Consider the following 26,200-nt stretch of genomic DNA (forward strand, 5'->3'; position numbering starts at 1 on the left):
GTCCAAATCCACAATATAGAATGTCGCAGATATGTGGATGCTAAGATCAATGTGTCATACAATATTCGATAAAATAAAAAATGAACATACTTGTGTAAGTAGCAGACATGAGATGGTTTGGTCATGTCTTGCATCGACCTACAAATGCATTGATTAGTAGGTTAGAAACTATGGTAAGTGAAGTTTTTAAAAGAGAACGGGGTAGACCAAAAGTCACATGGAAGAGAGTTATCTAGAAAGACATACAAATTCTTGGAATCAATACAGATTTAGCTAAAGATACGACATGATAGAAGAAAACAGTGTGATATCTACTAGTTGGACATATATCCTAGACTTGTAAGAGAGAACTTTCAACATTATTACTATATATAACTTATTTTGCATTTGATATGATGATGTCATGAATTGAATGAAACAATAATGATTAATGTAGATAAGACATTGCAACACACCTAAATTATAGTGAAATTGTTAACTACACGCCTAAACTATGCCCATATGACCCTCTGAATTTTCTTTTTTTGTATTATTTATCTCTTTCACTACTAACTACGTAAAGAAAATAAGTAAAAACATAAAAAGCGTATACCCGCACCTATACAAGACCAAAAAGAGGGGTCTTAATAATAAGAATACACTGCATTAATTACAGGAATGTTGGTGGAAAAATAAATTACAGGAGTGTAAATAATTTACAAAAAATTACTTAATTTAACATCGTGGAATCTACATTAACCGCGGTAGTTCACAGAGGTTGCATCGGTAAGCTGATGGTAACTGGTTATCCGTGGGGATCGTGGCAGGTAAGAAATGAATTATGACGCGGTCAAAACTCAAACTTTTGTCCATACCCTTCACAATTTTTTTGGTCTAGAAAGTAGAAACTCTAGTGTCATTTTTTCACATTCGTACAAAAAAAAAAAAAAAAGCTCTTACCTTTATCTTCTTTTTTTTTCATTTATCAACAATAATACTTCATCTTCAGTTATACTCTTTCCGTTTACAAAGACATCACCACCCTGTAATAACAATATACTCTAATCATCTTCACAGATCCCAATCTCACATCCTTTTCTAATTTAATTTTATGTTATTCGATTTAATCATATTGTTCACAAGTTCAGGGTCGAGGTAATAAACGATGTCAGGGATATGGAGATGGAGAAATGTAAAATACACACAAGCAGTGCAAAGAACAAGAATAACCACCTGGATTTATGGAAACCAAGAAGACAACCAACGACAACATAGGAATTATGTGAATTGGTTACACGTGGGTTCACATATGAAGCGTAGAGAATCACTAATTGGGGTACAGGAAAGGTACAGATGGGACCGAGGTGGTGGTTCATCAGATGAGTATAGAACATCACCAAGAAGGATTAGGGCTGAAGCTTATTGTCCTCGTTGTTCTAAACATATGGATCTTTTGTTTAGTAATCGTCAGCATCAACTAATCCCTCCTTCATCTAATAATGATGATTATGACAAGAATAATAATAATAATAGTAATAGTGATTCGAAAGAAGGGGGTTCGGGTCCTTACCAAGCAGTGAATCTATGTCCTAATTGTAAAACAGCTTATTATTTCAGGCCATATAAGATGGCACCATTACAAGGTAGTTTTTTTGAGATTGGGAGAGTGAAAAGTAATGGTAATAAGAGAGTTAGTAATGAGGATGATAATGGGAAAAGGCAAAGACCGTCGTTTTGGGAGTCGTTGAAATCATATGGTGGTGAGCCACCTGAGAATTGGCCCCCACCACCACCACCGGGTAATGGGCTGGCGGTACATACACCTCCTGGTCCACCATTTGCGCCTGGATTGAATCTGATACGGGCTGCTGGAACTGAGGGGAAGAATGGTGGTGGTGGTGGTGGCGCGGATGAGGGGAGTGGAGAGAAGAGTGGATGGGGTGGGTCGAATTTGGGGAAGAATTTGCCAACGCCAAAGGAGATCTGTAAGGGACTTGATAAGTTTGTTATAGGTCAAGAGCGTGCCAAGAAGGTAATTTTTTCATTTTCTTATTCTTTGAATCTGTTTGTCATTGTTTATTCAGTGAATTAGTCAATACTGAAAGTCTGAAACTTTAATTTATAAACGTGATCATGCAACTGAATTATACGTGATATATCTATTAGTCATTGTTTGTTCACTGAACTACACAAATTCTGAAAGTCTGAAACTTTAGTTTGTACCTGTGATCAAGCAACTGAATTGAGTCTATCTACGGGTGCGCAATCCAATTGAACTTTGAACTCGCAATTTCAATCAACAGTACTTTCATATTACTGATCTCTTTGTAACTGTCTTTGCTGGGAGTTTTGAGGGTGGACGAATGTCCCTTCTTCTGTTTTCCTTGAGAAGTCTGTTACTTTGGGAGTTTTGAGCATAACATATTTCCATTTTGCATGTTATGCCTAAGGAGATGCATATCGTTCCTGGGAGTCAGAGAGTAAATTGGACTTTGATGTTTATGAGCTTCAGGCATAATCTTTTCTTTGTTGCTCTGTTTAGAAATGGACTAAAGGGTAGACTTTCTCTTAAGTCATTGTTTGCACAATATGTTCTACGTGAGATAAATGCTTCGAATTTGTACTGTGTTTGCTTCCTTTTTTTCACAAAGTGATTCATTTGGCAGGTGCTTTCAGTGGGTGTTTATAATCACTACAAAAGGATTTACCATGCTTCATTGAAGAAGGGGTTAGCAATCCATTGATTCACGATATCTTTGTATCCTATTGAAAAATTCTATCTTTCTTTTTCCTTTCTCTTTTTACTTTATTTTCTCCATATCAACTGTATACCTCTGTGTTAGGTCTGGAGCAGAATCGACAAAGGATGATAGTGAAGAAAACGTGGAATTAGAAAAAAGCAATGTGCTTTTGATGGGGCCTACTGGATCAGGTAGAAATCAACTTTTCGTCTTGTACTTCCAGTCAGTTACTTATGCGGATCCTTTATTGAATAAGAGTTACTTATGCAAATCCTTAACCTAAGAACCTTCAGAGATTGTCAGCTAACAGAAGTCTCCATACTGAAGGCAATCTGGCTTTAGTTTTTCTGAAACAGGAAACTACTTGCAAATCTTAGTTGTTTTTGTGAATGTGCCTTTTGACATTTTAGCACTTCGTCTGTTGTTTCCTTAAACTTTTGTTTAGCCTTGGAAACGTTGACCTTCTGTCAGTTGATATTTTTTGTTATCAGGGATGTTCCAAAATTGAGAACCTTTAATGAGAAACTCCCAACTTACTATGTCTAGAAAATTGGGACTGTAAAAACGACGGAGATGTGGGAACTAGTGTTCCCCTCTTTGTTTGATGAGAAATGATACAAAGAAAAACAAAGGATGAGAAAATGTTTTCTTGTTGCAGCCATGATTCGTGCTTCATCAGAACACCTTGTCCACTATTTCTTGTTTTGTGTACCAACCTAACCAGGGCAAATTGGAGTTTCTTCTTGTTTCTTCTTCTTTTTCCTGTACTTATTCTTCAACAGGAGTTTAATTTTTTTTGTAACGCAGTAAGAGTTGCAATAAATATAGATTGCATTAAGAATGTGCTCAGATTCATTTTTTTATTTTATTTGTACCTTCCTTAAACTAATGTGTGTTCTCACTAACCAATCATATTTTCTGCTGACAATTTCTCGTTTGTGTGGAAGAAGTTGTGAAACTTAGAACTTTCTAACTCTGCTTTTGGAACAGGGAAAACACTACTTGCAAAAACCCTTGCACGTTTTGTGAATGTGCCTTTTGTTATTGCAGATGCAACAACCTTAACGCAGGCAAGTAAGATGCTACCTGATTTGAACTTTCCTCACTTTGATTGTTTCTGTTCTTATTTAATGAAGAATAAATGGTGTGGAGATTGGGGTGATGGCACAGTTGGCTAGCGTGTAGGTCTCATAGCTTCTGAGTAATCCTGAGGCCGAGAGTTCGGGCCTCTCTCACCCCAAATCCAATTTACAAATTATTAAAAAGACTTGATCAAAAATGGTGTGGAGTCCATCCTTTTACTGGCAAGGTGCTTGCTCTTCTTCTTCTATGGCCCTTTTGCTGTCACTGACCATTTCTCCTCTGTAGCTAAGTTATGTTTAATTTATCCCGTTACTCTGTTTCATTCTCAATGCATAGGTGTTCTTCTCTTGAAGGTCAAAGAACATAGAACCTGAGTGGTTGTTTGGGAACTTTTGATATCACAGATCAGATATAATGGAACTCTAGGTTGGATTTGATTTGGTTGAATGTTCCCCAGTTCATGTTTGATCCTTGTTTGGCTAGATCTAAGTGTTGTGATTCTACCAAATCGTAGTTTGGAAAGTCATCTAATATAAAACCTCTATATTAGATGACTGATAGAATACCTCTATATCAACAACCACCACCATAAAACCTCTGTATTAGTCATCTAATACAATACCTCTATATCAATGTGTCAAAAAGTATATGCCAATGCCATATAATGACTGATAGAATATCTCAGTAAGCTTTAATTTACAGGAAGTTATGACAAAACAACAACCACCACCCAGTGTAGTCCCACAAGTGGGGTCTGGGGAGAGTAAGATGTACACAGACCTTACCCCTACCTTTGTGGGGTGGAGAGGCTGTTTCCGATAGACCCTCGGCTCAAAAGAGAAGTATGGATTGTAAGAGAAGGGACAACAAATAGCAAGACACAAAACAAATGCAGCAACAAATAGGGGAAATATATGACAATGATACTTTATTATCCAGTACAAATTTAATCCATTATTTATGTATGATGATAAGTCTTTTTAACCGTAAAGAAGAAAAACAACATCTTCTTCTTGTGCTGGTGGGAGGTAGTACCATGGAATTACTCAAGGCACCTGCAAGTTGGCCCGGACACCATGGTTATAAAAAATGTTGATGGCTTCACAGAGCTTCAATAACCAGTTAGCAGGTGTGATGAATTTCGAAGCAATGCTAGAATATGGGCTGAAAAAGTACACTCTAGAAATGAACTGTTACAAGTCCTAAAAAAAAAAAAAAAAAAAAAAAAGTACACTCTAGAAATGGAAGTAAAAGAACAAAGGCTAGTAGTGGAAATTCCTGAATCTGCTGTTTCCAGATCTCTTACTAGAATATGGGAAAAGAAACAGCTTTAGCTAGGATCATGTGCTTGCCGCTGTGGTATACTGTATAGGGAACAGGCTGCCTGAGGGGGTGCAGTCCTCAATCCTTGCCGCAGTCCTCAATCCTTGCCACAATCTTGCAGAACCTTAGCTGGTTGCAGCTGCAATTCTCTGCAGAATCTTCTCTTCACAGTCCATATTCTAGTGCTGTGTGTATACTTACTTTTTGTACTAGACTTCAATGATATTTTACATGAACCCTTCAAGGTAGAAAATAACTGCTGAGACGCAGGGTCAAACTTTTGATAACGAAGAGCCACAATATCACAGAGAACATAATAAATTTGCCAGACCAAATTGCCAATAACAAACTGTTTCAGACATCACAGAAATATTTCTACTGTCACATCTTTAAAATATTTCAGCTTCAATCAAGCTACCTCATGGAGAAAAAGAATTAGATTTTCCGCTTGCTAAACTATGATTAGAAAATAGGATCAAGTTTCTCCCACTATATCTGGATTTAAATTGTTCCCAAGCAGGGACACCTACATCTAAAGATTGAAACTATTGCTGTCTTTTTATTAATGCTCCAAGTGTGAGAATGTAAGCACAGCAGAATCAACTTGGAAATGCTATTTAGTTGACATTTCCGCGGGGTGCTAGTTCTTTCTTCATTTACTTTTTAATGTCCAACTGAGAAGCATTTTTTGCTATCTAACAGGCTGGATACGTTGGTGAAGATGTCGAATCCATATTGTACAAGTTGCTTACGGTATAATTCCTATTAAAGATTCATAAGTTTGCACATTACTGACTGAGTTAAGCATATGTTTGTTCTACATATTCTTGGTGCTCTGAATTGTGGATGTTTGCTGAAGAAATTTGTTTCTTCGGGACTCTTTTATTTTTTGTTTCATACGATCTTATGAAATTCTGGAAAGAACTATTAGCGTTCAATTTAACATGCAGGTTGCTGAATTTAACGTGCAAGCAGCACAACAAGGGATGATCTACATTGATGAAGTTGATAAGATAACAAAAAAGGTGATCTCTTTTGCCTCTTTTTTGTATATTATAATTATTTATAGCTTACTTGAAGAAAATTTGTATGCCTTATGCTAAAGAAATTTGATCACTGTGTAATCTTTTTATCTAACATTTGAAGGATATCACAACTGACACCTATTTGATTCTTATGCAGGCTGAGAGCTTAAACATTAGCAGAGATGTTTCTGGGGAAGGAGTTCAGCAGGCACTGTTGAAAATGCTAGAAGGAACTGTGAGTGCTCTTGGTCTTGGGCCATTTATTAATTTTTTTTCTTTAAAATAATAAATAAATTATTCATTGGCTCTCTTTGGCTATTAATAGCTTCCAGATTTGTGTTCAACTAGCTTCTTGCAGATAAGTCCAAAGGCTGTTATAGGTTTCAGTTCTTGTATATTAGGGTAGGATGAGTTAATTTCTGCTGCAAATTTATTAGAAAGCTATTAATCAGGATATGCAATCCTATCAAAAACCACTACGTCTCAGACTCAAACAAGTTGGGTCGGCTATATGAATCCTCAATAACCATGTTTCTTCATTTAAACTCATCTCAGGCAAACATTATAAAAATAAAAAGAATGTACTGGAAATTCTCTACATTTTCAACTGGCATATAAATCTCTAATAGATCTAGAAGGCTTCTAGAAAGCATAGGGACCTAACATAAACGTACTAACATGACTGAAACATACTCCTGGCTAATTGGTATTGCCTAGATGGATCTTTTTATTTAATTGTAAAATAAGAATAGATTATGAACTGCAACCGCCATCTAAATAAAGCAAAAAAATATAGACCTAGCACATTTGGAAGAATTCAACTTTTAATGATCATGGTTGAATTGAAGATTAGTAATTTTTCTGATTGACACTAGTCTAAGATAGAATACATAAAAGAACTTGAACTTTTCTTGAATTGGTCGTGAATGAAATGAGAGCTCCCCTTATTGGAGTTCAGGCGACATTAAATAAGGAAATTTTGGATTAGACTATATAATATAAGGGAAGTTTGGACTAAGGTAAGATCTTAAATAAAGGAAAACAGCACATCTTTTTGTTTTATTTTTGGTGTAGTTTGGAACTTGTAAATGAAGCTGATACAGTGTTAAGACCTACTGGAATCCCTACAGAAAAAGTTCTTATATAAAGAAGTTACTTAAATTCTGAGATTCCTAATTATGACTGAAGTACAAAGAATATTCTACAGTATTACGTTAATGCATTTTAGCATATAACTAAATTAATTATCTCGCCCTTCAACATGCCCCTCAAACACAATGTAGTGAAACAACTTGAGTTTGCAAATCATAACAGGAAAGTCCCGGCGAGTATGCTGGAAAAAGTTATTGTCGAAGAAACAGTCATCTTAATATTATCGTTGAAATAATCTCGCCAAAATAGTGAACAATCACCAAAAAGAAAAGCATTGCTAGAATGCTTTTGTCTTAAAACTTGCAGGTAATTGGACAACGAAGAAATTGCTTTGTTTCTTGTAACACACACGCAAAGGAATTTATCAACTTTCATGGTGGATACTTACAATGTGTGCTGGATTTCTATGAATTTTTCACTTAAAAAAGATGTTTATCCAACTTTTTTCTTGTTAATTTTTATTTCTCATTTATGTTTCCCACGGTGTATAGTCAGTGGTTCCGGATCTGTTTCGCCGCGAAAAAAAGGCGTAGAATAAGCCTTGGTATTATTTGTCTTTTGTCCTTAATTTTCTTGGCAAGTTCCATAGAGCCTGAAAATATGAAACATGAAAACTAAACGGTTCAAAGACTGTCTTTTCCATTTCGACATTTGATTCTAAAAGATCTTAGACAAAATCTTTGATTGTTATCATGTTAAGCTTCACTGTCCTCAATTTGTTTTCTTTAGTTTCTACAGTGCTGTAATCGTGATGCTTATCATTTGTGCTTTAAAAATTTGGCAGTATTACGAATCTTGCTGCTATATCACTTAAAAATTCTCTTGAAAACAGCATCGTTCTTAGCTAATGATGTAGGCTGCTGCCTTTGTTAACCAGCAATAACAGAAATATCTCTTTAATCCAGATTGTGAATGTACCTGAAAAGGGGGCAAGGAAGCATCCTCGCGGTGAGAATATTCAGGTAAAGTGGATAAGAGTGTGTTCGGTTCTTCTTTTCCCTTGTTACCATTTTCAGAGTTCTGCAACCTTTTTTTTTTGGGATAAAGTTATAATTTTACCCCTGTAAAAGGAAAACTCTAGTATACAAGACGTATACAGAAGACTGAATCTCACAAAAAAAAAAAAAAAAAAAAAAAACATGAATTCTGCTAAGTGGTAACTTGTTGTTTATAGTCTGAACCTCCTCAGTGCTGAAGGTCTGAAAGAGATGTGTATCAAGTTTTGAAAGGTGCCCTTGTAAGCAAGCAAACAACCTTTTATACTAATTTGAATCTTGTTGGTGCTTTAAAAATTTACAAAACAACATAAATGGTTCCCAGAGCTGTACAACCATGTTTTCTATCTCTTCAAGAAACCTGTAAGTTCCTTTCCTTCAGAGTTGTGCAAGTTTAAGATACAATGTAATCTTTTACATAGTAATGCATGGCTACTGTATAGAGCCTGAATGTTTTCTCTCAATCTCAACATTATATACAGTCAGTTCATTTTTTGCAGTAAGCCGATGTTCTTTTGACCTGTCATTTTTTTATAACTCTACACTGTAGATGTAGTAAATTGTACGGATCTGTCATTCTTTTATTGGGGAGATAGATAATAAGGTGAGGAATCAATAGTGATGGAGGCAAATTAGGAAGCACTGAGGATACCGATATTGAAGCATAGGGCAGAAAGTTATGGAAATGTGAACACCATAAATATCAGAGACAAGGTGAACAATGCACATTTAAAGTAGGTGCAATCTACCAAGCAAACTATTTGATTCTTTTATCATATAAGGAGATACTCCCTCTATTTAATTTTTTTTGTCTTACTTTCCTTTTTAGTCCGTTTCGAAAGAGTGCCTCTTTCCTTTTTTTGCAACTCTTTAATTCCAACTTTTCCACATGGCATGTTTAAGACCACAAGATTAAAGGCCATTTTGGTACATTCCACATATCTTTAATTTAAGACCACAAGATTCAAAAGTAGTCTTTTTTACTTTCTTAAACTCCTTGCCAAGTCAAAACCAGACAAACAAATTGAAATGGAGGGAGTAGATAATAAGGTGAGGAATCAATAGATAAGTTAGATGAGGCGACGTCCTATAGATAATGTTCCATTCAGAGATGTTAAAAATTGGATCTCATGCTCTGACTTAAATGTAGTGAGACTTTTTGTAGATGGATTTGTTGATGGTCAACATCCTTAGGTCCACTTCTAGATATTAACAGGCATGTCAATCAGTTCAGACAAAATAAAGTCAGGTGCTACATGTAGACACTTTCTTATTCTGAAGTGGAACCGTAAATACATCAATGATTTTTAGCAATTTTCATTAACAAAACCGAGTGTCTTTTATGCTTCACTTATTGGATTCTTTTTTATTTTTCCCCTATGAATTTTCAAATAGTATTGCAACATTTATACAGATAGATACGAAAGACATTCTTTTCATCTGTGGTGGCGCATTCATTGATTTGGAGAAGACTATTTCGGAGAGGTAATTTTATTTTCTGAATTACTTTCTCTAAGCGCATCAGGAACTATGACTTTTGTGAACTATGTTGGCTGACAAAGGGTTCCCCTTATTACAGACGACAGGATTCTTCTATCGGTTTTGGAGCTCCAGTTCGTGCTAACATGAGAACTGGGGGAATAACAAATGCAACTATAACATCATCCTTGCTAGAATCTGTAAGAATGATGATCTAATTTTAATTTCTATTTTTTATATGCCTGAGACTATGAGTTATGACTTGTGTGTAATAGAATTTAATACCTAGTCAGCTGCTGTTCCTGAAAAAAAATCCTTTCATGTTTCCAGGCTGAAAGTAGCGATTTTATTACATATGGCCTCATACCAGAGTTTATTGGACGCTTTCCTATTTTAGTTAGTTTATCTGCACTGACTGAGGACCAGCTTGTTCAGGTATTTTTATTCTCTCTGTTGCTTTATTTTTATTTTGCTACTGTAATCATTTACTGCATTGTACATGGAAAGCAAGCTGCAAATCATTCAGAATTGGAGGTTGTCTCTCATTCCGATGGTTGTGCAATTGGTCTACTTCATAAGTTTAGTTTACCTAGCAATTGTGTTTTCCTTTTATCAGAAATACTTTATCTGGAATAGCTCTGTTATGATTTAAGCAGAACAAATATTGGTAAAGTCCAGTTGGCTCTCTTGTCATCAGTTACCATGAAAGACCCAAGATTTATAAATATTGAGAATGATTGGTTATTGGTTAATTGGTGTAACGTTTCTTAATATATCCGTTGATTAAATTTGTTAAAAAATGTTACTATATCAACTGTTTAAGTGTTAGAATTTTAGAAGTGTTCAAGTTCTTAAGTTAGATGTTTCCCTACATTGAATAAATATCAAATGTGTATTCTGGTTGATACTTATAGATAGGTTTCTCTTCTATCCATAAAATTACCAAGTTACCACTATATTCTCCTCTTGTTTTCTCAGTCGCCAGATTTATGTTCTTAAGTTCGATATGGCCAAAGTTTCTCTTTCTTCTATAAATGTACTATTTGTGTATATTTCGGAAACCAGATGCACTACTAGAATGCCTTGCGAGTGCTTGAGTGGCGCCGTTCGTATTTCTGTGAACTAGTCCCAGGGTGCTGTGCCTTCAAACTTTCACTGACCGTTCTGACGGCAACACTACTCTTCCCGTGAACATTTCTGTGGCACCATGCCCGTTTCTGATGACCGTACTGGTGTGGTCGAGTCTCTGGCAATATTTTTCAATCACTTTCCTAAAAACTTCCTATAGAGAATCCAATTAGAAGTTTCCAGGACTTCCCAGCAACTTGGCCTGACAATGTTCAGGAGGCTTTTGGGTGATTGGTCAGTATAGCTGTTAATTACTCTTTTTTGTTTTAGCAGAGTCAAATCCAAGTTGATTTTCCCATGCTGGGACATTAGTATTAACATTAGAAATTGAAGTGTTCTGTTCTGAAGTTAGAACTTGCCCCAAGGTGGACAGGTATGTTTATTGTGTTTTGACACCTCTAAATAGGTCTTGTCTTCATTAGATTATCAAGTTTTAAACACATGACTTCTCTTTTAATTTTCTTTCACAATTAGAAAATTTACATTGTACGTGTATCTTAGTTCCAATTATACACCCCCTCAAAGGATATTAGCAAAAGGCTGAGGCCTAATTACTTATTGTTACTAGTCCCTGCCTAATTCTTTTTGTTCTTTGTTTCCTTGCTTTGATTGTTCTTCTCTTCCCTCTTTTTTTTTTTTTTTTTGGCTTTTGGTCTTGAATTTCCTGTTTTTTCCATATTATTGAGTTGGTTAATTTCATGTTTCTTTTTTCTTGCAGGTCCTCACTGAACCCAAAAATGCTCTTTGCAAGCAATATAAAAAACTATTTAGCATGAATAACGTAAGTAAACTATGTTTCATTCCTCTTTTCTCACTCACACCCACCTTTACAACCCCTTACCCAACAAACCCAAGGGCCAAAAAAAACATGAACATACACATCCTCGAACCCAGAAGAGAGACATTTGAATATATTACTGAACTGATTTGGAGTTTCACATGCTTGTTTAGACTAAGCTACATTTTACGGAGGGAGCATTAAGATTGATTGCCAAGAAAGCAATGGTCAAAAATACTGGTGCTAGGGGATTGAGAGCCTTACTTGAAACCATCTTAACTGATGCTATGTATGAGGTAAATAAGCTATGTCCAAATCTATTTCTGACAGGAGCTTGACAAATCTATAAGAGCATGAGCAAGTGTTTTTCATATTTGATTCGCTTGATTGAATGTGCAGATTCCTGATGTCAAAGCTGGAGATGATAGAGTAGATGCCATTGTGGTGGATGAAGAGTCAGTAGGTGCAGTAAATGCACGTGGTTGTGGTGGAAAAGTACTTCGGGGAGATGGTGCTCTGCAACGGTATCTTGCGCAGGCACACTTGGTAGATAGAGTATGATCTGAACTTTCACTTGTTTAGTTTATTCTCTCTATAGCCCGTCTCTTTTCAACGTAATCATTCTTCTCATAGAATAAGCTTAGGTTGTGTAAGCCACATACATGCACACTGTTTGACGTGTGGATAAATTTGATTGCCAGGAAAATAATGGTGCGGCCGAAACTGAGCTGCAGGAGGGTGAGTCTGAAGTCTCATCCAGAGCAATAAGCATGTAAGATTATTAGAACCACACTCCTAGGATTTCATACATGGTTTTTTTTTTTTTTTTTAGAAAAAAAAAATTCCATTTGTTGTAAAATGTAAATTCATAATACAGGGTGTTGATCCCCTTGTAAAACATCATAGCAATCTGCTTCCAGGAAAGTCATAGAAAATAGAAAACGGTATACAAGGAAAATGTAACCATTCTAATTTTTAGGTAGCAGTGTACCGATTCTTTGGCAATGAGAAAACTTTGATTCTTCATATTTCTCAGTGATTTTGTGATCCAGAGGTGGTCTCTTTCGTGGATCATAGCAATCAAATTCTATTGAAAGGCAAGGGTAATACCTAATACGGTTTACGAACTACAGATAACAGAAACTTTTCAGAATGACCGGAATAACTTCTCACTAGTAGAAAGTTGTCAAATTTTTCACAATTGCGGGAACAGCTTTTCATGAGTAGAAAATTGACAAAATAGCATATTAAGTGGGTGTTTGGCTAAGCAGATAAGCTGGTCAAATTAGCTTATTAGGTTCATCATTTCTCCACCTCTCTATTGGTGAATTGGAGTGTCAAAATGTTATCTTTCTCTCAAAATTTTCAACATTGTTATAAGATGTCCAAGTATTTAAAGTAATTTCAAATGTGAAAAAAAGCAAGGGGGTGGGAGGGAGGATGGTGATTTCAGATATTACATCAAGGAGTCCTGAGCCTAAGGGGTATAAAAATAAATGGTATAAACCAAAAGGGGATATCCAAAAATTTACATACAAAAACGGGTATAACGTGGACATGGATTGATCCACGTTATACCCCAATTTTTTTTTTCAACTGTCAGAGCCGATCACTGGAAAATTTTAAAAAAATAAATTGAAACGTATAACGTGGATCAGTCCACGTTATACAATATATATGTCCCTCACCTCAGTGTAAACAATTGAGAAATGCCTTCATTCTGGTGAAGCAATGGTTTAAAGTTGACTGACATATAAATTTAAGTCACCTGCCTCCGTTTAAATTTAGTAGTGGTTGACCAACTATTCAGTAGTTGAGACAAGACCTATCACCGGCCGGTTCTCAGTGTGTAACATGCAAATTTGCTCAAAATTGGCTGCATAACAATCCCAGACTTTAGTTCTTTCCTGCTATTAATCAAATTTCTCTTAAAACAAATTGTTCTTTTGAGTAAAAATCATTTTCTAAAAGTTGGGAAAAGGAGAGATCTATGAAAGAAGGTAATGTGCTAATGACTGCTCAGAGAATGGTATCTGGTGCCTCTCCTTCCTCTCCATCAACTCCAAACTCTCAAGCTACACAACCACCTTTGCCAACACCATCACCATATTCGTTCTCAGTGGCATCGACAAGGTTGAGATCAAGGCCTTCTATCTATGCATACGATCTTACCCTAAGGTCACTGGCACTCTTGTTCTCCTTCATCTCTGCTCTTTTGCTAGCTGTACCAACCCCAACAAGGACCAAACGAGGAGCGATTTCCAGATTCTATGATATCCCACAATTAACGTAAGAATCAATACTAAGCTAGTTGAACCCTTATCCCCAGAATTCCAGATTCTATGATAACCCCAGAATGAAGGCATTTCTCAATTGTTTAAACGTATAACGTGGATCAGTCCACGTTTTACAATATATATTTGTAAAACGTGGACTGATCCACATTATACAAAATTATTTGTATAACGTGGATCCGTCCACGTTATACGTTTCAATTTTTATTTTTTTTAATTTTCCGGTGATCGGCTCTGACAGTTGAAAAAAAAATTTGGGGTATAACGTGGATTAGTCCACGTTATACCCATTTTGATATGTAAATTTTTGGATATCCCTTTTTAGTTTATACCGTATATTTTTATACTCTTTAGGCTCCGGACTCTTACATCAAGTTTGGGAAAACATGAAAGAAATTACAGTGTTTTTATACATTAAGATAAGAAGAAAACTATTGTCATTCAAGGAAGACGTCCAAACGGTTAAATATTCTTTTAGTAAGAGTAGAAAGGATTCGTCTCGGCTAGAGGAAGTACAACAATAACCATGTCTATTTTCCAAATAAGTTGGGGTTGATTATAATCATTACTGGCCATGTTTCGTTTAATTTCATCTGACACCAACATATTGCAAAATCAAAAGTAATAAAAAAAATTATATATTTCCTATTGGTTACACATGAAATGCATTTACTGATTTGATGTAAACATCATCTTTACCATAATGATACTGCTTTGGGATTGTCAAAAGGGAATATTATGAAGTTTGGTTGTTTTAGCGAAAGAATGCCATAACATCATTTCCAAGAAACGAAATCTTAAAAAGCAAGTGTTGTGTGGATCGTCATTGCCCAGCGATTCTATTCAAAATTAATAATTGGATTAATAATTGGTGAATTTAATATTCACTTACAGAATTCTTTTATTGTTCAAAGTTATGACATAAATTTCACATTCTTACTTATTTTACTTTCCTCTGGAAATAAAATTTGATCGGTTATATAGATCAGTCCAATTACATATATTGCAGAAGGAAAAAACATCATGTTATTGAACAATTAAAAAGAGATAGGCTGATAATCAAGAGGCTAAAATAGAAATTTAAAAGATCTAATAAATGAACACAGCAATATTTCTAAAACAATTCTCCAATTGTAGCAGATGTGAAGGCCTTATTTCTAAGGTGTTCTGGGGTCTCCATTGAAAGCACAGTAAAACTAATCAAAGATGGAGGAAGTTAATCAAACAAATTAAAGAATAAAATGGACACTAAATCAGTACTTAATAGTGCCATTGCTCTATCCAAAGGATCAGAAGTAGTAATCACAAACTTGTTATTTCAGTACCTCTAGCCATATCCATCTTCAAGTTCCAAGCTCTCAAAATAACGCCCACGCACTGACATAAACGATCCTAAATCTTGTTCCTTTGGCACATGAAAATAGTTTTTCTTTTTCGTAAACAGATCATAAGAGTAGATTTGCTTGAGAGCACGAGCTTGTAAAACTACGACGAGAAGCTTATCAGCATTCCAGATCCCCAACGGGATTGTGTCTTTGGAGAAAGGTTCTATAATGAACTTCTTAGTCCAAGAATATGGTTTTAGGCCACTAATTTTATTCACCAGCACCCATATCTCAGTATCCCTAGAACCATCCTCAACAGAAACCATCATGGCAAGGGATCCCCTCAGAACCATATGCCTTCTACGAACAAGTTCGCGATCAAATCCACGATCATCAGGTACATCCACAAGTTTAAATTCATCCTTAATCAAATCAAAACAGATAACACATTCCACCGCGCCTGAATTAGCCAGCCAATACACAAAACCATTCAGAGAAATCTGAGGTCCCCAAGCAACAGTTAGGTCAAGCAGAGTGAACGGTATTGTTTTCCATGAACCTAAACTCAGGGTATAAACCCAAGCCATTTTCGATGATTCATCGTTACTCCGAGTCTCAAACGGGACTTTCAAAATCTTATAGTCATTACTTTGTTGATGATAACCTAGTTTTAAATAAGTAAATCTGGAGCACTCAGAAGGTATATTAACGCATTTATTTCTCCGAGTTGCAGGATTCCAAAGAATGACTACGGGTGAGGTATAAATATCCTTCAGCAAACAGATTAAGCCATTGTAACAAAACTCGAAATTCGCGTAATCCTTAAGGTCATCAGTACCAAAAGGTAAAGGCAATTGGTGGTTAATAGTGAAATTATATTGCTCAATGTCGCATGCAATGGGATGAAGATGGAGCAAAAAGAGATCAGGCCATAAACGGCTATGATTCTCCCTTTTGTAAGCAATAAAGGTTGAAGCAGGACGAGAGATTTGATGAGTCAGGTGTAATTTAATGAAATTAGAGCTTTTGAGGAAATTGTACCATGATTTGCAGACAGACCTGAATCGGAGCAGTGTCTTTACGGGAAGACGTAAGAGTATCTGAACTACTGCGTCTTTGGGCAAATTGCAAGTCATGATTGAGTACTCTTCTTCTTCATTGTAGTTGCTATTATTTTGATCTGCCATGGAATTAAGCTGCAAATGCGCAAGGTATTATTAGGGTAAAATCCAGCAGTCACGTTGGACTCGGGCGGTACAACAACGGTTATTGCTATCTACGATTGACAACTTAAAATGAAGTGAAATATAGTACTGTACTAGTAAACAAACAAGTGAAGTGTAATTAAGGTGACAAAATCAGCTTAGCGGGTCATAAGTTTGGGCTGATTATGACCGTTTATCTTTATGTATAGTGGGTATTGACATTTAGTGGCTATAGTTTAACTTAATTATTTCTCATAGCAAATATTTATATATTAATGATATTTAGCAACTATATATATACACACATACAAAGTAGAATACTAGGGGTGTCAAATTTGGCCCAAAAGGTGATGACCTGCCCAGCCCACCCAAACTTTTATGGGTTGGACTCAAGATAATTTTATATTGGGCTGATTTCAGCCCAACCCAACATAGCTCATTTTAAAGTGATCTCTAACTTAGCCCAATACTAGCCCAATTCTAGCCCATTTTTAAGAGTTACTTAAATTTGGGTTTATTGCTTGAGATTTAGTTTATTTGTTTAATATATACACTTTTCTTGTATCATGTATCTTATAAGTTTGTGGTATATTCAATATGAAGGGAAATATTTTTTACTAAAAATATTTACCACGAAAATTGTTTTCTTAAAAAATATTTTCCACGGAAAATCCGTAAACATAATTTTCAAGAAAATATTTTTCGCAAAAAATGTATTTTTAGAAAATATTTTTCTAGAAAATAGACCCTTCAAAAAAACTGGGTCAAGTTGGGCAGGTCATGACCCAGCCCATTTTTAGTCCATTTCAGCCCAAATAACTTTTGGGCCAATATTAGCCCAACTCATTTATTACCTCAGCCCATTTTTATTGAGCCAATTTCAGCCCAACCCACCCATTTGACACACCTATAGAATACCCATCACACTATTCACTTCCAACCCAACCCTCCCATCTCTCTCCACTCTTCCCCACTGTTCCGCCGGCGGCCACCACCGCTGGAGATTCGGCGAAATCGATTTGCTCTATTTGAACAAAGCTAAAGAGAATATTGACGCCGTCATGGCGGCATAGCCAGAAAGGAAAGCAAGTAGAGCTCCAGCGAAATAGATTGACGCCGGAGACGGTACAACAACCACACGCCACCAACCACCGTCTCTGTTGCGCCGTTGTTCTCCCTTCTCCGATCGGAATTTTTCAGATCTGAAGGTGACGGTGATGATGACGGAGAAAAGAAGGTGAAGGAGAAGAAGGTGTACACAGATTTGATCGGAATTTTTGACCGGAAGTTTTTTTCAAGATCAGTGTATACATGCACTCTATACATATTTTTCGGAATTTTTTCCAGATCTGTGTATACATATGGTGCATAAATACACGGTATATAATTTTTTTTGCGTTTTTCGAAAAAGAATTTTTTGTATATAAATGAATAGAGTGAATTTAACGCCTGTATACAAATGAATACAATCAATTTTATTTTTTGTATTCAATATTTTGAGTGTATTCTTTTTTTTTGGTGTACATATGTTGTGTACAGTGTTTTTCACCTGTTTTTGTTAATATTTTTTGTGTATCTATGTTGTATACGCATGTATTTGTTGTATACATACCGAAAAATATGGTGTGTAGTTAATTTTTGGTGTACATATGTTTTTATGTATTCATTTTTTACTCGCTGTATTTATGAATACAGCAAGTCAATTTATGAATACAGATAGTCATTTTCATGAATACAGTGAAAAAACAGGAAAAAAACTGTTGTATTCATGAATATAGCGGAAAAAAAAATCAATACAGTGAAAAAAACGTATATAACCGTTGGTAGCTGGGTTGTTGCTAAAAAAATGTAAATATTGAAACATTTGCTATGTGGCTTGATTAAAGCCCAAATGTTTGTCATTTATGTAATTTGCCCTTTATCTATTGAGAAAATTACATCATTTTTTTGTGCGAATTTCCCTTCTTTTGGGTTGCTCTTTAAATTTTGCCCCTCAAATTGGTGGTCTCTAAGTTTTGTCCTTCGCTTGAAAAGATGGCTGAAAATACTGAGGTTCTAGGTTCGAACTCCCGCTGACGCATAAAAATAAAAATAATTTCGCTAGGACAAGGCTTTGAAAAAAGTTTGCCTTAAGGAAAGTTACCTTAAGACATAAATAAAAGTTTGCCTTATAAGGCAACCTATGTTGGATCCAGCATAAATTAAGTTATGCCTTAAGACAACTTATGTTGTCTCCGGCAGAGATTGCCTTAAGGCATAAAAGTCTGTCTTATAAATTGCCTTAAGGCATAAAATTTATCCCGGATGCGGCATAACTTTAATTATGCATTAACGCACTTATGCCGGATCCGACATAACTTTTCCAAGCTTTACCTTGCGAAATTATTTTTTATTTTTATGTCAGAGTCAGGGTTCAAACCTAGAACCTCAGGGTTTCTACGCGAAGGGAAAAAATTAAAGACTAGCAATTTGAGGGCCAAAAATTAAAGACTAAAAATTTGAGGGGCAAAAATTAAAGACCACCCCAAATGAGGGGCATTCTTGCGAATTTCCCAAATTACATCATAAGTCAAGCTTCTAGAGTTAAGTATATAAATAGCACAACATTTAAATTTCTTCGAAAATAACAGATTTTATACCTTTAAGGAAAATATTATACGATAAAGAATCCGCTAAATTAGGGATTCAATAATATTTACTCATTATTTTTTATCATTTATCTTCCTGCTTTAGGGGATAAACTCATCTCTATCATATCTATTTATCTCTCTTTTTCAACAGATAAACATCTATTTTTTTCTCACTTGTCTTTCTTATACACACCTCAACTGCTACTACATCTTCTCTTTCTTATACACACCTCAACTGCTACTACATCTTCTTATTCATTTCCACTCGTCGGTATTGGCTGTTGAGAGTTTTCAAGGATTTGGGTAAGGCTAAGGTTAGAAAAAAATAGATTGACTTACGTTAAAATATTTGTTAAGAAAAATTAAAAATATAATTAATTAAAAAAACAAATACATTTCAAAATAACATATTCGAAAGACAATTATCATATGATGTATAACTGCATATATAAATATTATTTGAAACACACAAAATTAAACAAGGTATTGAAATTTATCATACAAGGTATAACAAAGTTATACGTGATATGTGAAATGTATGCAAGGTTTAATAAAAAGCATAAAATGTATAACAAAATTATACAAGATATATAATATTTATTATACAAGGTATAATAAAATGTATATATGATATAAAAAATAGTTACAAAAAAATTCACATATTCATGATATATATTTTGTATAACTTTATTTCTGATACAAATTTAATTTCAAAATATTACTTGTATGATATTTATATAATAAAAAAGAATTACAACCATGTGTACTCTCAATATTTTGTATATTTTCTAACAACAACAATGCATATCTTAAAATATTATTATCATACATTTATACAATATAAGTAAGATCAAATTTTGCTTTATATATTTTATATTTAATAAGGATGAAAAAGATATGGTATTGAACTTGAATGTGATCGTTTTGGAAGATATTGGCAAAAATGTAGGAACACAGGTTTCCTCATAGTACATAGGAAGTTGCTTTAACAAAAAAGTAGGAACGTATGGAGGCTTCCTTATACATTGAAAGTTGTTTTGCTATAGAAATCTTAATTACACTGCTAAGAAATGTTTACTGCATTTATTTGTTACCAATAAGTATTTTTATATTCTTGTCTACTTACGTTTTTTTTCTCTTATTTATTCGCTCATCCCATTTCAGTCCATAAAAAGTTGGGTTGATATGCAGTTCAGATTGAGCCATGATAAATCTTGTCAAAATATTTTCAATTTCTTTTATTTGATACGCTATTTACAGCTAATAAAGAAAGAAAATAATTTTATTAAATACTAAAAAATTATAAAAGAACAAACAAGAAAATTAAAACATCGTAAGAATTGGATGGGTTGGGCTAGTGATCCGCTTTTTAGCCCATTTTGGTCCAACTTATTTTAGCCCACTTAATTTTTTTAAGTGAAAATTACATAAACAACTACCTTTTAATAGCTTCTAACAATTTATAGCTACTTTTTCTATATTTACAAACTGTAGCTAGTTTTTGTTGAGTTCGGTTGTATTTCGTATTTTTGAAATACAAGAAAATACAAAATCCGGTAGAGTTCGCGTTTTTGAAATACATGGAAATACAAAATCCAGCAGGATAATAATAGGCTGTATTTATGGAACAGATTCTCTTCTTTCATTTTAAATGGTAAGTCAAATTAAATCAACCATGTATCACGCATAACGGCTGAAGTTTCATAACAGCTCATGTCTCTTTCTAAATTACTCCATTCCAAACTTTTTGAATTCAAAAAGCTCAGCACAATGATTTCCCAAAAATACAGAAATACAGAAGTCTCCCAGAATATATCGTTTTGCTGGATTCGATTGTATTTCAATTTTAAAATACACAGAAATACACGTAAATAATTGTATTTCAATGTATTCAGAGACATTGTTCAGTTGTATGTAGATCATTTAAACAACACATACAGTCAAATACATCTAATTTTCCCAAAATATAATCAGTCAAATATATTAAACTTATATTTACACTAAAAAAAGGACGAAATATACTCAAATTCTGAGATACAAGGAGATAGAAGGAAGAGAAGAAACCATGGATTTCGGTCAAATCTTCGGTGAAATAAAAAAAAAATACACTAAAAAAATGATGAATACACATTTTCTCCTTCAAAACATCAAGAGCCAAGTATCCCTTATTATTATTTTTTTGCCACCATGAACCAGTCCAATACCATCGATGCTGCGGTTCAGCCACATTCATTTTCAACACATCTCTTCGTCATTGATTCCAACTCCCAAACAATTGCGCTACCCGGCCTTCCGGTAAAACTTGATCGGGAAAATTATTACTTTTGGCAATCTACTGTATACTCTGCATTTGAAGCCTTTGATTTGGAGGCTCATCTTGATGGATCTAACGTTCCATCTGCCACTATCTCAACCACTGCTCAAGCCACATCTGAATCCACACCAAATCCGGCCTTCACAACATGGAAAAAGAGGGACAAAATCCTTCTTCTTTGGACAGAGCAGAATCTTCCATGGATGAATATGATCCATTTTTACTTCAAACCACAAAGTACACTGAGATCAGAGAGAGAAAGAGAGGGGGTGAGATCTCATAGATCTGGGGGTGAGGATAGGTAATGGAGAGAGTGAAAGAGGGGTGAGATCTCACAAAGCTGGGGTGATGAGATGAGTAGCTAATGGACCGTGTATTTAGGGATAGAATAGCTAATGGACTGTGTATTTAGGAGATAAGGAAACACAGTAACTGAAATATAGTTGGGTAGCTATGAAATGTAATTTTAGAATAATATAGCCGCGAAAATTAAATATTAAATAAGGTAGTTATTATTCATAATTAAGTCTTATGGATAACTATGGCAAGTAAATTTTCCTTTTTTCAACCTACCCATTTATTAATTCAGCCCATTATGATCCGCCTAAATTCAACCCAACCCGTCCATTTGACATCTCTAAGCGTAATGAATTCTAAATTGGACGTACTAATGGTTTCTTGTAGAGAAAAAAATAATGGTTTCTTTATTTTAAATGGCTCATGTGCTTCTAGTAAACTATATTAACGATAATTATTTCTTTGTATATGTTTAATATATAGCAGGGACGGAAAATAAATCGAGAGAAGTACGTCCTGATGGTTGCTTCATTTTAAATGGTTCATGTGTTTTTCACAATTAAATTTTAACAAATATAGTTACCTCTATGTATACTTTAATATAACAGGACACAAAAAAGAAATTACTTAGGTGTATATTTGAATGACTATTTTAACCAATCGGAAATATATTAAAGAAACATTTTATTGATCAAATTCAAGATCGATTTCGAACATACAATCCTAAATTTCAAATTCAAAATTAATGATTATTTTGCTCGTTCTAAGTCTTATTTCAAGTCATATAATCCATGATGTTTCCTTAAAATAATTACTGTGATATATTGGTATGATAGTCTTATTTTCCTATGTAGTCCCCACTCTCTTCAACGCAGGCCTTTTCAAGACAGGCGCATTGAATCGTTGCCTAAGTGAGCGAAGCACCAAGGACGGAGGTGCACCTAGCTTGAGATCTAAGTAAGTGTCACCGGTGGTGGAGTCAGAATTTTTTGTACGGGGTTCAAAATATCAAAAAGTAAATATATAAAGAAGTCAAAAGAGGTTCAATATCTACTATATACATAAAACTAATTTTAACCATGTATAAACAGTGTTTTTTTTGCCGAAGGCGGTTTGGATGAACCCCTTTCGGCCCTATGTGGCTCCCCCCCTGAGTGTCTCGACTCAAATGAATTTTAGAAAAAATAACTTCAACTATGCTGACAAAAACACATGACAATAATTATCTTTCACGAAAATGCTTTCTGAGAAGTATGTGAGCAATGGCGGAAGTAAGAAATTCTAACGGGGTGATTAAAAAATATTACGCTAATTACAAAATTATATTACAGGAATTCAATAACTTATTATATATACATGAAAAAATTATTTACTTATATACATTGTACAATTTTCCTGCAGAAAAATTCAATTGAATCACCATTCCAATGTATAGTTCCGTCGCTACATGTGAGCTATTTAAATTGAAGAACCCATCATCATGGAGTTCAACATCAAGCTCTTCCACTCTTATAGTGCTTCTAATATAATTACGCTTAGCTGTAAAAAGAACTAGAGGTGGATGTAGAGTACCGGTATCGATTTCATTAAAACTCAACTTTCAATGTAATGTATAAATTTACGTGTAAAAATTTATAAAATTTATAATAAATAATAAATATGAGCCATGACTTTATACCTATAGTAATAGTTTCAATACTAAGAACCTGTAGAACCATAAAATTTAAATTTGGGTCCACCTTTGAAAAAGAAATATACCTGCACCAAAAAGAAAAGGGAAAAAAGAAAAATGCTGCTCCTAATTAAAAATAGTGCATATCAATAAAAAAAATATATATAAAAAAGAAAAGTTATACTCCAATAGAAAAGAAGAAGGTATGTGCAATATGGATAGGGTCACGTTATCCAAGTCTCGTCCAGGAGTTTTGAGATGCATGCCATATCAGCACTATCATCTGCCACATCAGAAACTCCTTCCTATCATAACCCTGCATCAGATTACACACCTATTCCCTGGAATTCCAATCACACCCCGACATTTGGCGCGCCCACATCCACCAGAACAAGCTTTAAGCCAGTGTTTCCACTCCAAATACCATCCTCAACTCTTCTCATTTCTCATCATCAACTCTTCTTCTTGTACAACTGATCTCAACCTCCGTCTCGGCTTCACCGCTAGCGCGCCATGGCTGCAGCTACCTCTCTCTACGTGTCGGAGATGCTCGGAAGTCCGGTCAAGTTCAGCGGTGTAGCAAGGCCAGCTGCTCCTTCTCCATCATCCTCTGCTACCTTCAAAACTGTCGCCCTTTTCGATAAATTTAAAAAGAAAGCTCCTCCCCCTCCTCCTTCCAGAGCTAAGGCCGCTGCTGTCTCCCCTGCTGACGACGAGCTCGCCAAGTGGTATGGTGAGTAACATTACTCCTTCCTGTTGCTGAATATACCGTAAATTACAGTTTATCTTATATAGCAGTATTAGATATGAAATTTAATGAACATACTCATAATGACTAGTGACTGTCAGACAAAATACAGTTCGAGGAGTATGACATTTTTTCCCTTTATTTTTCCTAATTAACTAACTGCCTTCATGTGCTTGCTGCTATTAATTATAATTAGCCGTACTAAGCGGTCTATATAGAGAGCAAGATACAAGTTCAAGTGAAGCCAGTATTTTTGACATGTAACTTAAATTAAATATAGTACAACAACAATAAAAATACTACATTAAATATAGTATGTGAAAATCTTCACTAAATTTTGAAACAGAACAGAAGACTCCCCCCTGCATCCCGTTTTACATCTTTCCTTTTATGTTTATATATGCTTAAACTGTGCGAATACTTTCAGGACCTGACAGAAGAATTTTTCTGCCCGAGGGTCTCTTGGACAGATCAGAAATCCCAGAGTACTTGAACGGAGAAGTTCCCGGAGAGTAAGCCCCGATCTACTTCAATCTTTGCTTGTGTCCACACATTTCTCTTCTTGAAGTACTACATCTCACAATTTAGTTGAAAATTTATATTGCTGACATATACAAACTTAGAATCTACGAGTATATATGTAAGAATTTTTTTGTACTTGCTGCAGCTATGGTTATGATCCCTTTGGTCTCAGCAAGAAGCCAGAAGACTTTGCCAAGTAAGTGTTCTGGTGAAACGAATTAATTATACTCTCAGCCTATCTCTATTCTAGCATTAATATGTTCGATCCACTGTAGATATCAGGCATATGAGCTGATCCACGCCAGGTGGGCTATGCTCGGTGCTGCTGGGTTCATTATCCCTGAAGCCTTCAACAAATTTGGTGCCAACTGTGGTCCTGAAGCTGTTTGGTTCAAGGTATATATCACCATCAATTGCACCATTCATTTGATCCCCAAGAAAATTAAATTTCCGATATTAAAAAAAAAAAAAAAAAAGATACTTATACAATCCTGAAAATGAAATTTCCTGTGTGTAGACTGGAGCTCTACTTCTAGATGGAAACACGTTGAATTACTTTGGAAAGAACATTCCCATCAATCTTATCCTTGCTGTCGTCGCGGAGGTTGTTCTCGTTGGTGGTGCTGAGTACTACAGAATTATTAATGGCTTGGTGAGCTCCCGGCCCTTTTGCCACATTAATATTACTCCTCCTTATGTGACACACTTACCCCTTTTAGTCCACGCATTTTTAAATCTGAAAAATAATTAATGTTACACTCCTCTTTTTATTCTTAATGAGAAATTTTTATAATTAACTACACAAATGTTATGACCTGTTTAAGGTCATAAGTTTCAGAAGTCTTCCGTTCTTCCTTAAATTCGGTGCTGATTAAATCAATGTGACATAAATTGGAACTGAGGGAGTGCTTACAATAGTAAAGTTGGAATAGAGTCCAGGTTTCCACCTAGACACTCTTTTGCGACAATGTAGCTTGGTTATAGCATATTATGTTTGCTGATAATTAATTAGAGTACTGTGGATGTATTAAATTGTGTTGGGATGCAGGATTTGGAGGACAAGCTACACCCAGGTGGTCCATTTGATCCTCTAGGCCTAGCAAAGGACCCAGACCAGGCAGCAATATTGAAGGTAAAAGAAATCAAGAATGGAAGACTAGCCATGTTTTCTATGCTTGGTTTCTTCATTCAAGCCTATGTGACAGGACAGGGTCCTGTTGAGAATCTGGCTGCCCACTTGAGTGACCCCTTTGGCAACAACTTGCTCACCGTCATTGGTGGTGCTAGTGAAAGAGTCCCCACCCTGTAATTTTCTTACAAGTTCTTTTTGGCCTGGAATTGTACAATTCTGTAATACGTTTCAGAGCTGTATGTGAAAACCAGCTTGTAGTTCATGAAGACAAACTGTACTTATTTTCATAGAGCTCCTTCCGTGGCCACATTATTCGTCCTTCAATATTCTAATCACATAACGTTCGTCATATTCATTACTGTTTTGTTACTATTTATT

At 35.1% G+C, this 26,200-nt stretch overlaps 3 protein-coding genes across 3 annotated transcripts; 2 read left to right on the top strand and 1 right to left on the bottom strand.

Moving 5' to 3' along the window:
• The first annotated feature begins 895 nt into the window (after positions 1 to 895).
• Positions 896 to 12,711, top strand: LOC132644822 (CLP protease regulatory subunit CLPX3, mitochondrial-like). The gene is made up of 15 exons (XM_060361457.1): positions 896 to 2,011; positions 2,646 to 2,707; positions 2,823 to 2,911; positions 3,711 to 3,790; positions 5,829 to 5,879; positions 6,077 to 6,151; positions 6,309 to 6,386; positions 8,209 to 8,265; positions 9,713 to 9,783; positions 9,878 to 9,977; positions 10,108 to 10,212; positions 11,624 to 11,686; positions 11,857 to 11,979; positions 12,083 to 12,238; positions 12,385 to 12,711. Exons 1-15 carry the CDS (start codon positions 1,145 to 1,147, stop codon positions 12,457 to 12,459), a joined length of 2,052 nt encoding a protein of 683 aa, XP_060217440.1. The 5' UTR covers positions 896 to 1,144; the 3' UTR covers positions 12,460 to 12,711.
• Positions 12,712 to 14,985: 2,274 nt separating this feature from the next.
• On the bottom strand, positions 14,986 to 16,979 carry LOC132617613 (F-box protein At3g08750-like). Its single transcript, XM_060332691.1, has one exon. The coding sequence runs from the start codon at positions 16,487 to 16,489 to the stop codon at positions 15,305 to 15,307; it is 1,185 nt and encodes a 394-aa protein (XP_060188674.1). The 5' UTR covers positions 16,490 to 16,979; the 3' UTR covers positions 14,986 to 15,304.
• Positions 16,980 to 23,835: 6,856 nt separating this feature from the next.
• LOC132644850 (chlorophyll a-b binding protein CP26, chloroplastic) lies at positions 23,836 to 26,177 on the top strand. Its single transcript, XM_060361495.1, has 6 exons — positions 23,836 to 24,153; positions 24,596 to 24,680; positions 24,836 to 24,886; positions 24,966 to 25,086; positions 25,208 to 25,342; positions 25,739 to 26,177. The coding sequence occupies exons 1-6, from the start codon at positions 23,934 to 23,936 to the stop codon at positions 25,997 to 25,999; spliced, it is 873 nt and encodes a 290-aa protein (XP_060217478.1). The 5' UTR covers positions 23,836 to 23,933; the 3' UTR covers positions 26,000 to 26,177.
• Positions 26,178 to 26,200: the final 23 nt, after the last annotated feature.

This window comes from Lycium barbarum, chromosome 1, assembly GCF_019175385.1.
Source record: "Lycium barbarum isolate Lr01 chromosome 1, ASM1917538v2, whole genome shotgun sequence".
Classification (NCBI taxonomy): Eukaryota; Viridiplantae; Streptophyta; class Magnoliopsida; order Solanales; family Solanaceae; genus Lycium; species Lycium barbarum.

What these genes read in the sequence shown, in the direction of transcription:
- LOC132644822 (XM_060361457.1), top strand. Translation starts at nt 1,145, where the DNA reads ATGTCAGGGATATGGAGATGGAGAAATGTAAAATACACACAAGCAGTG. An exon ending in GTCAAGAGCGTGCCAAGAAG is followed by an intron (nt 2,012 to 2,645) that starts GTAATTTTTTCA and finishes TTCATTTGGCAG; the next exon opens with GTGCTTTCAGTGGGTGTTTA. An exon ending in TTGATAAGATAACAAAAAAG is followed by an intron (nt 6,152 to 6,308) that starts GTGATCTCTTTT and finishes ATTCTTATGCAG; the next exon opens with GCTGAGAGCTTAAACATTAG.
- LOC132644850 (XM_060361495.1), top strand. Translation starts at nt 23,934, where the DNA reads ATGGCTGCAGCTACCTCTCTCTACGTGTCGGAGATGCTCGGAAGTCCG. An exon ending in AAGCCAGAAGACTTTGCCAA is followed by an intron (nt 24,887 to 24,965) that starts GTAAGTGTTCTG and finishes GATCCACTGTAG; the next exon opens with ATATCAGGCATATGAGCTGA. An exon ending in CTGAAGCTGTTTGGTTCAAG is followed by an intron (nt 25,087 to 25,207) that starts GTATATATCACC and finishes TCCTGTGTGTAG; the next exon opens with ACTGGAGCTCTACTTCTAGA.
- LOC132617613 (XM_060332691.1), bottom strand. Translation starts at nt 16,489, where the DNA reads ATGGCAGATCAAAATAATAGCAACTACAATGAAGAAGAAGAGTACTCA.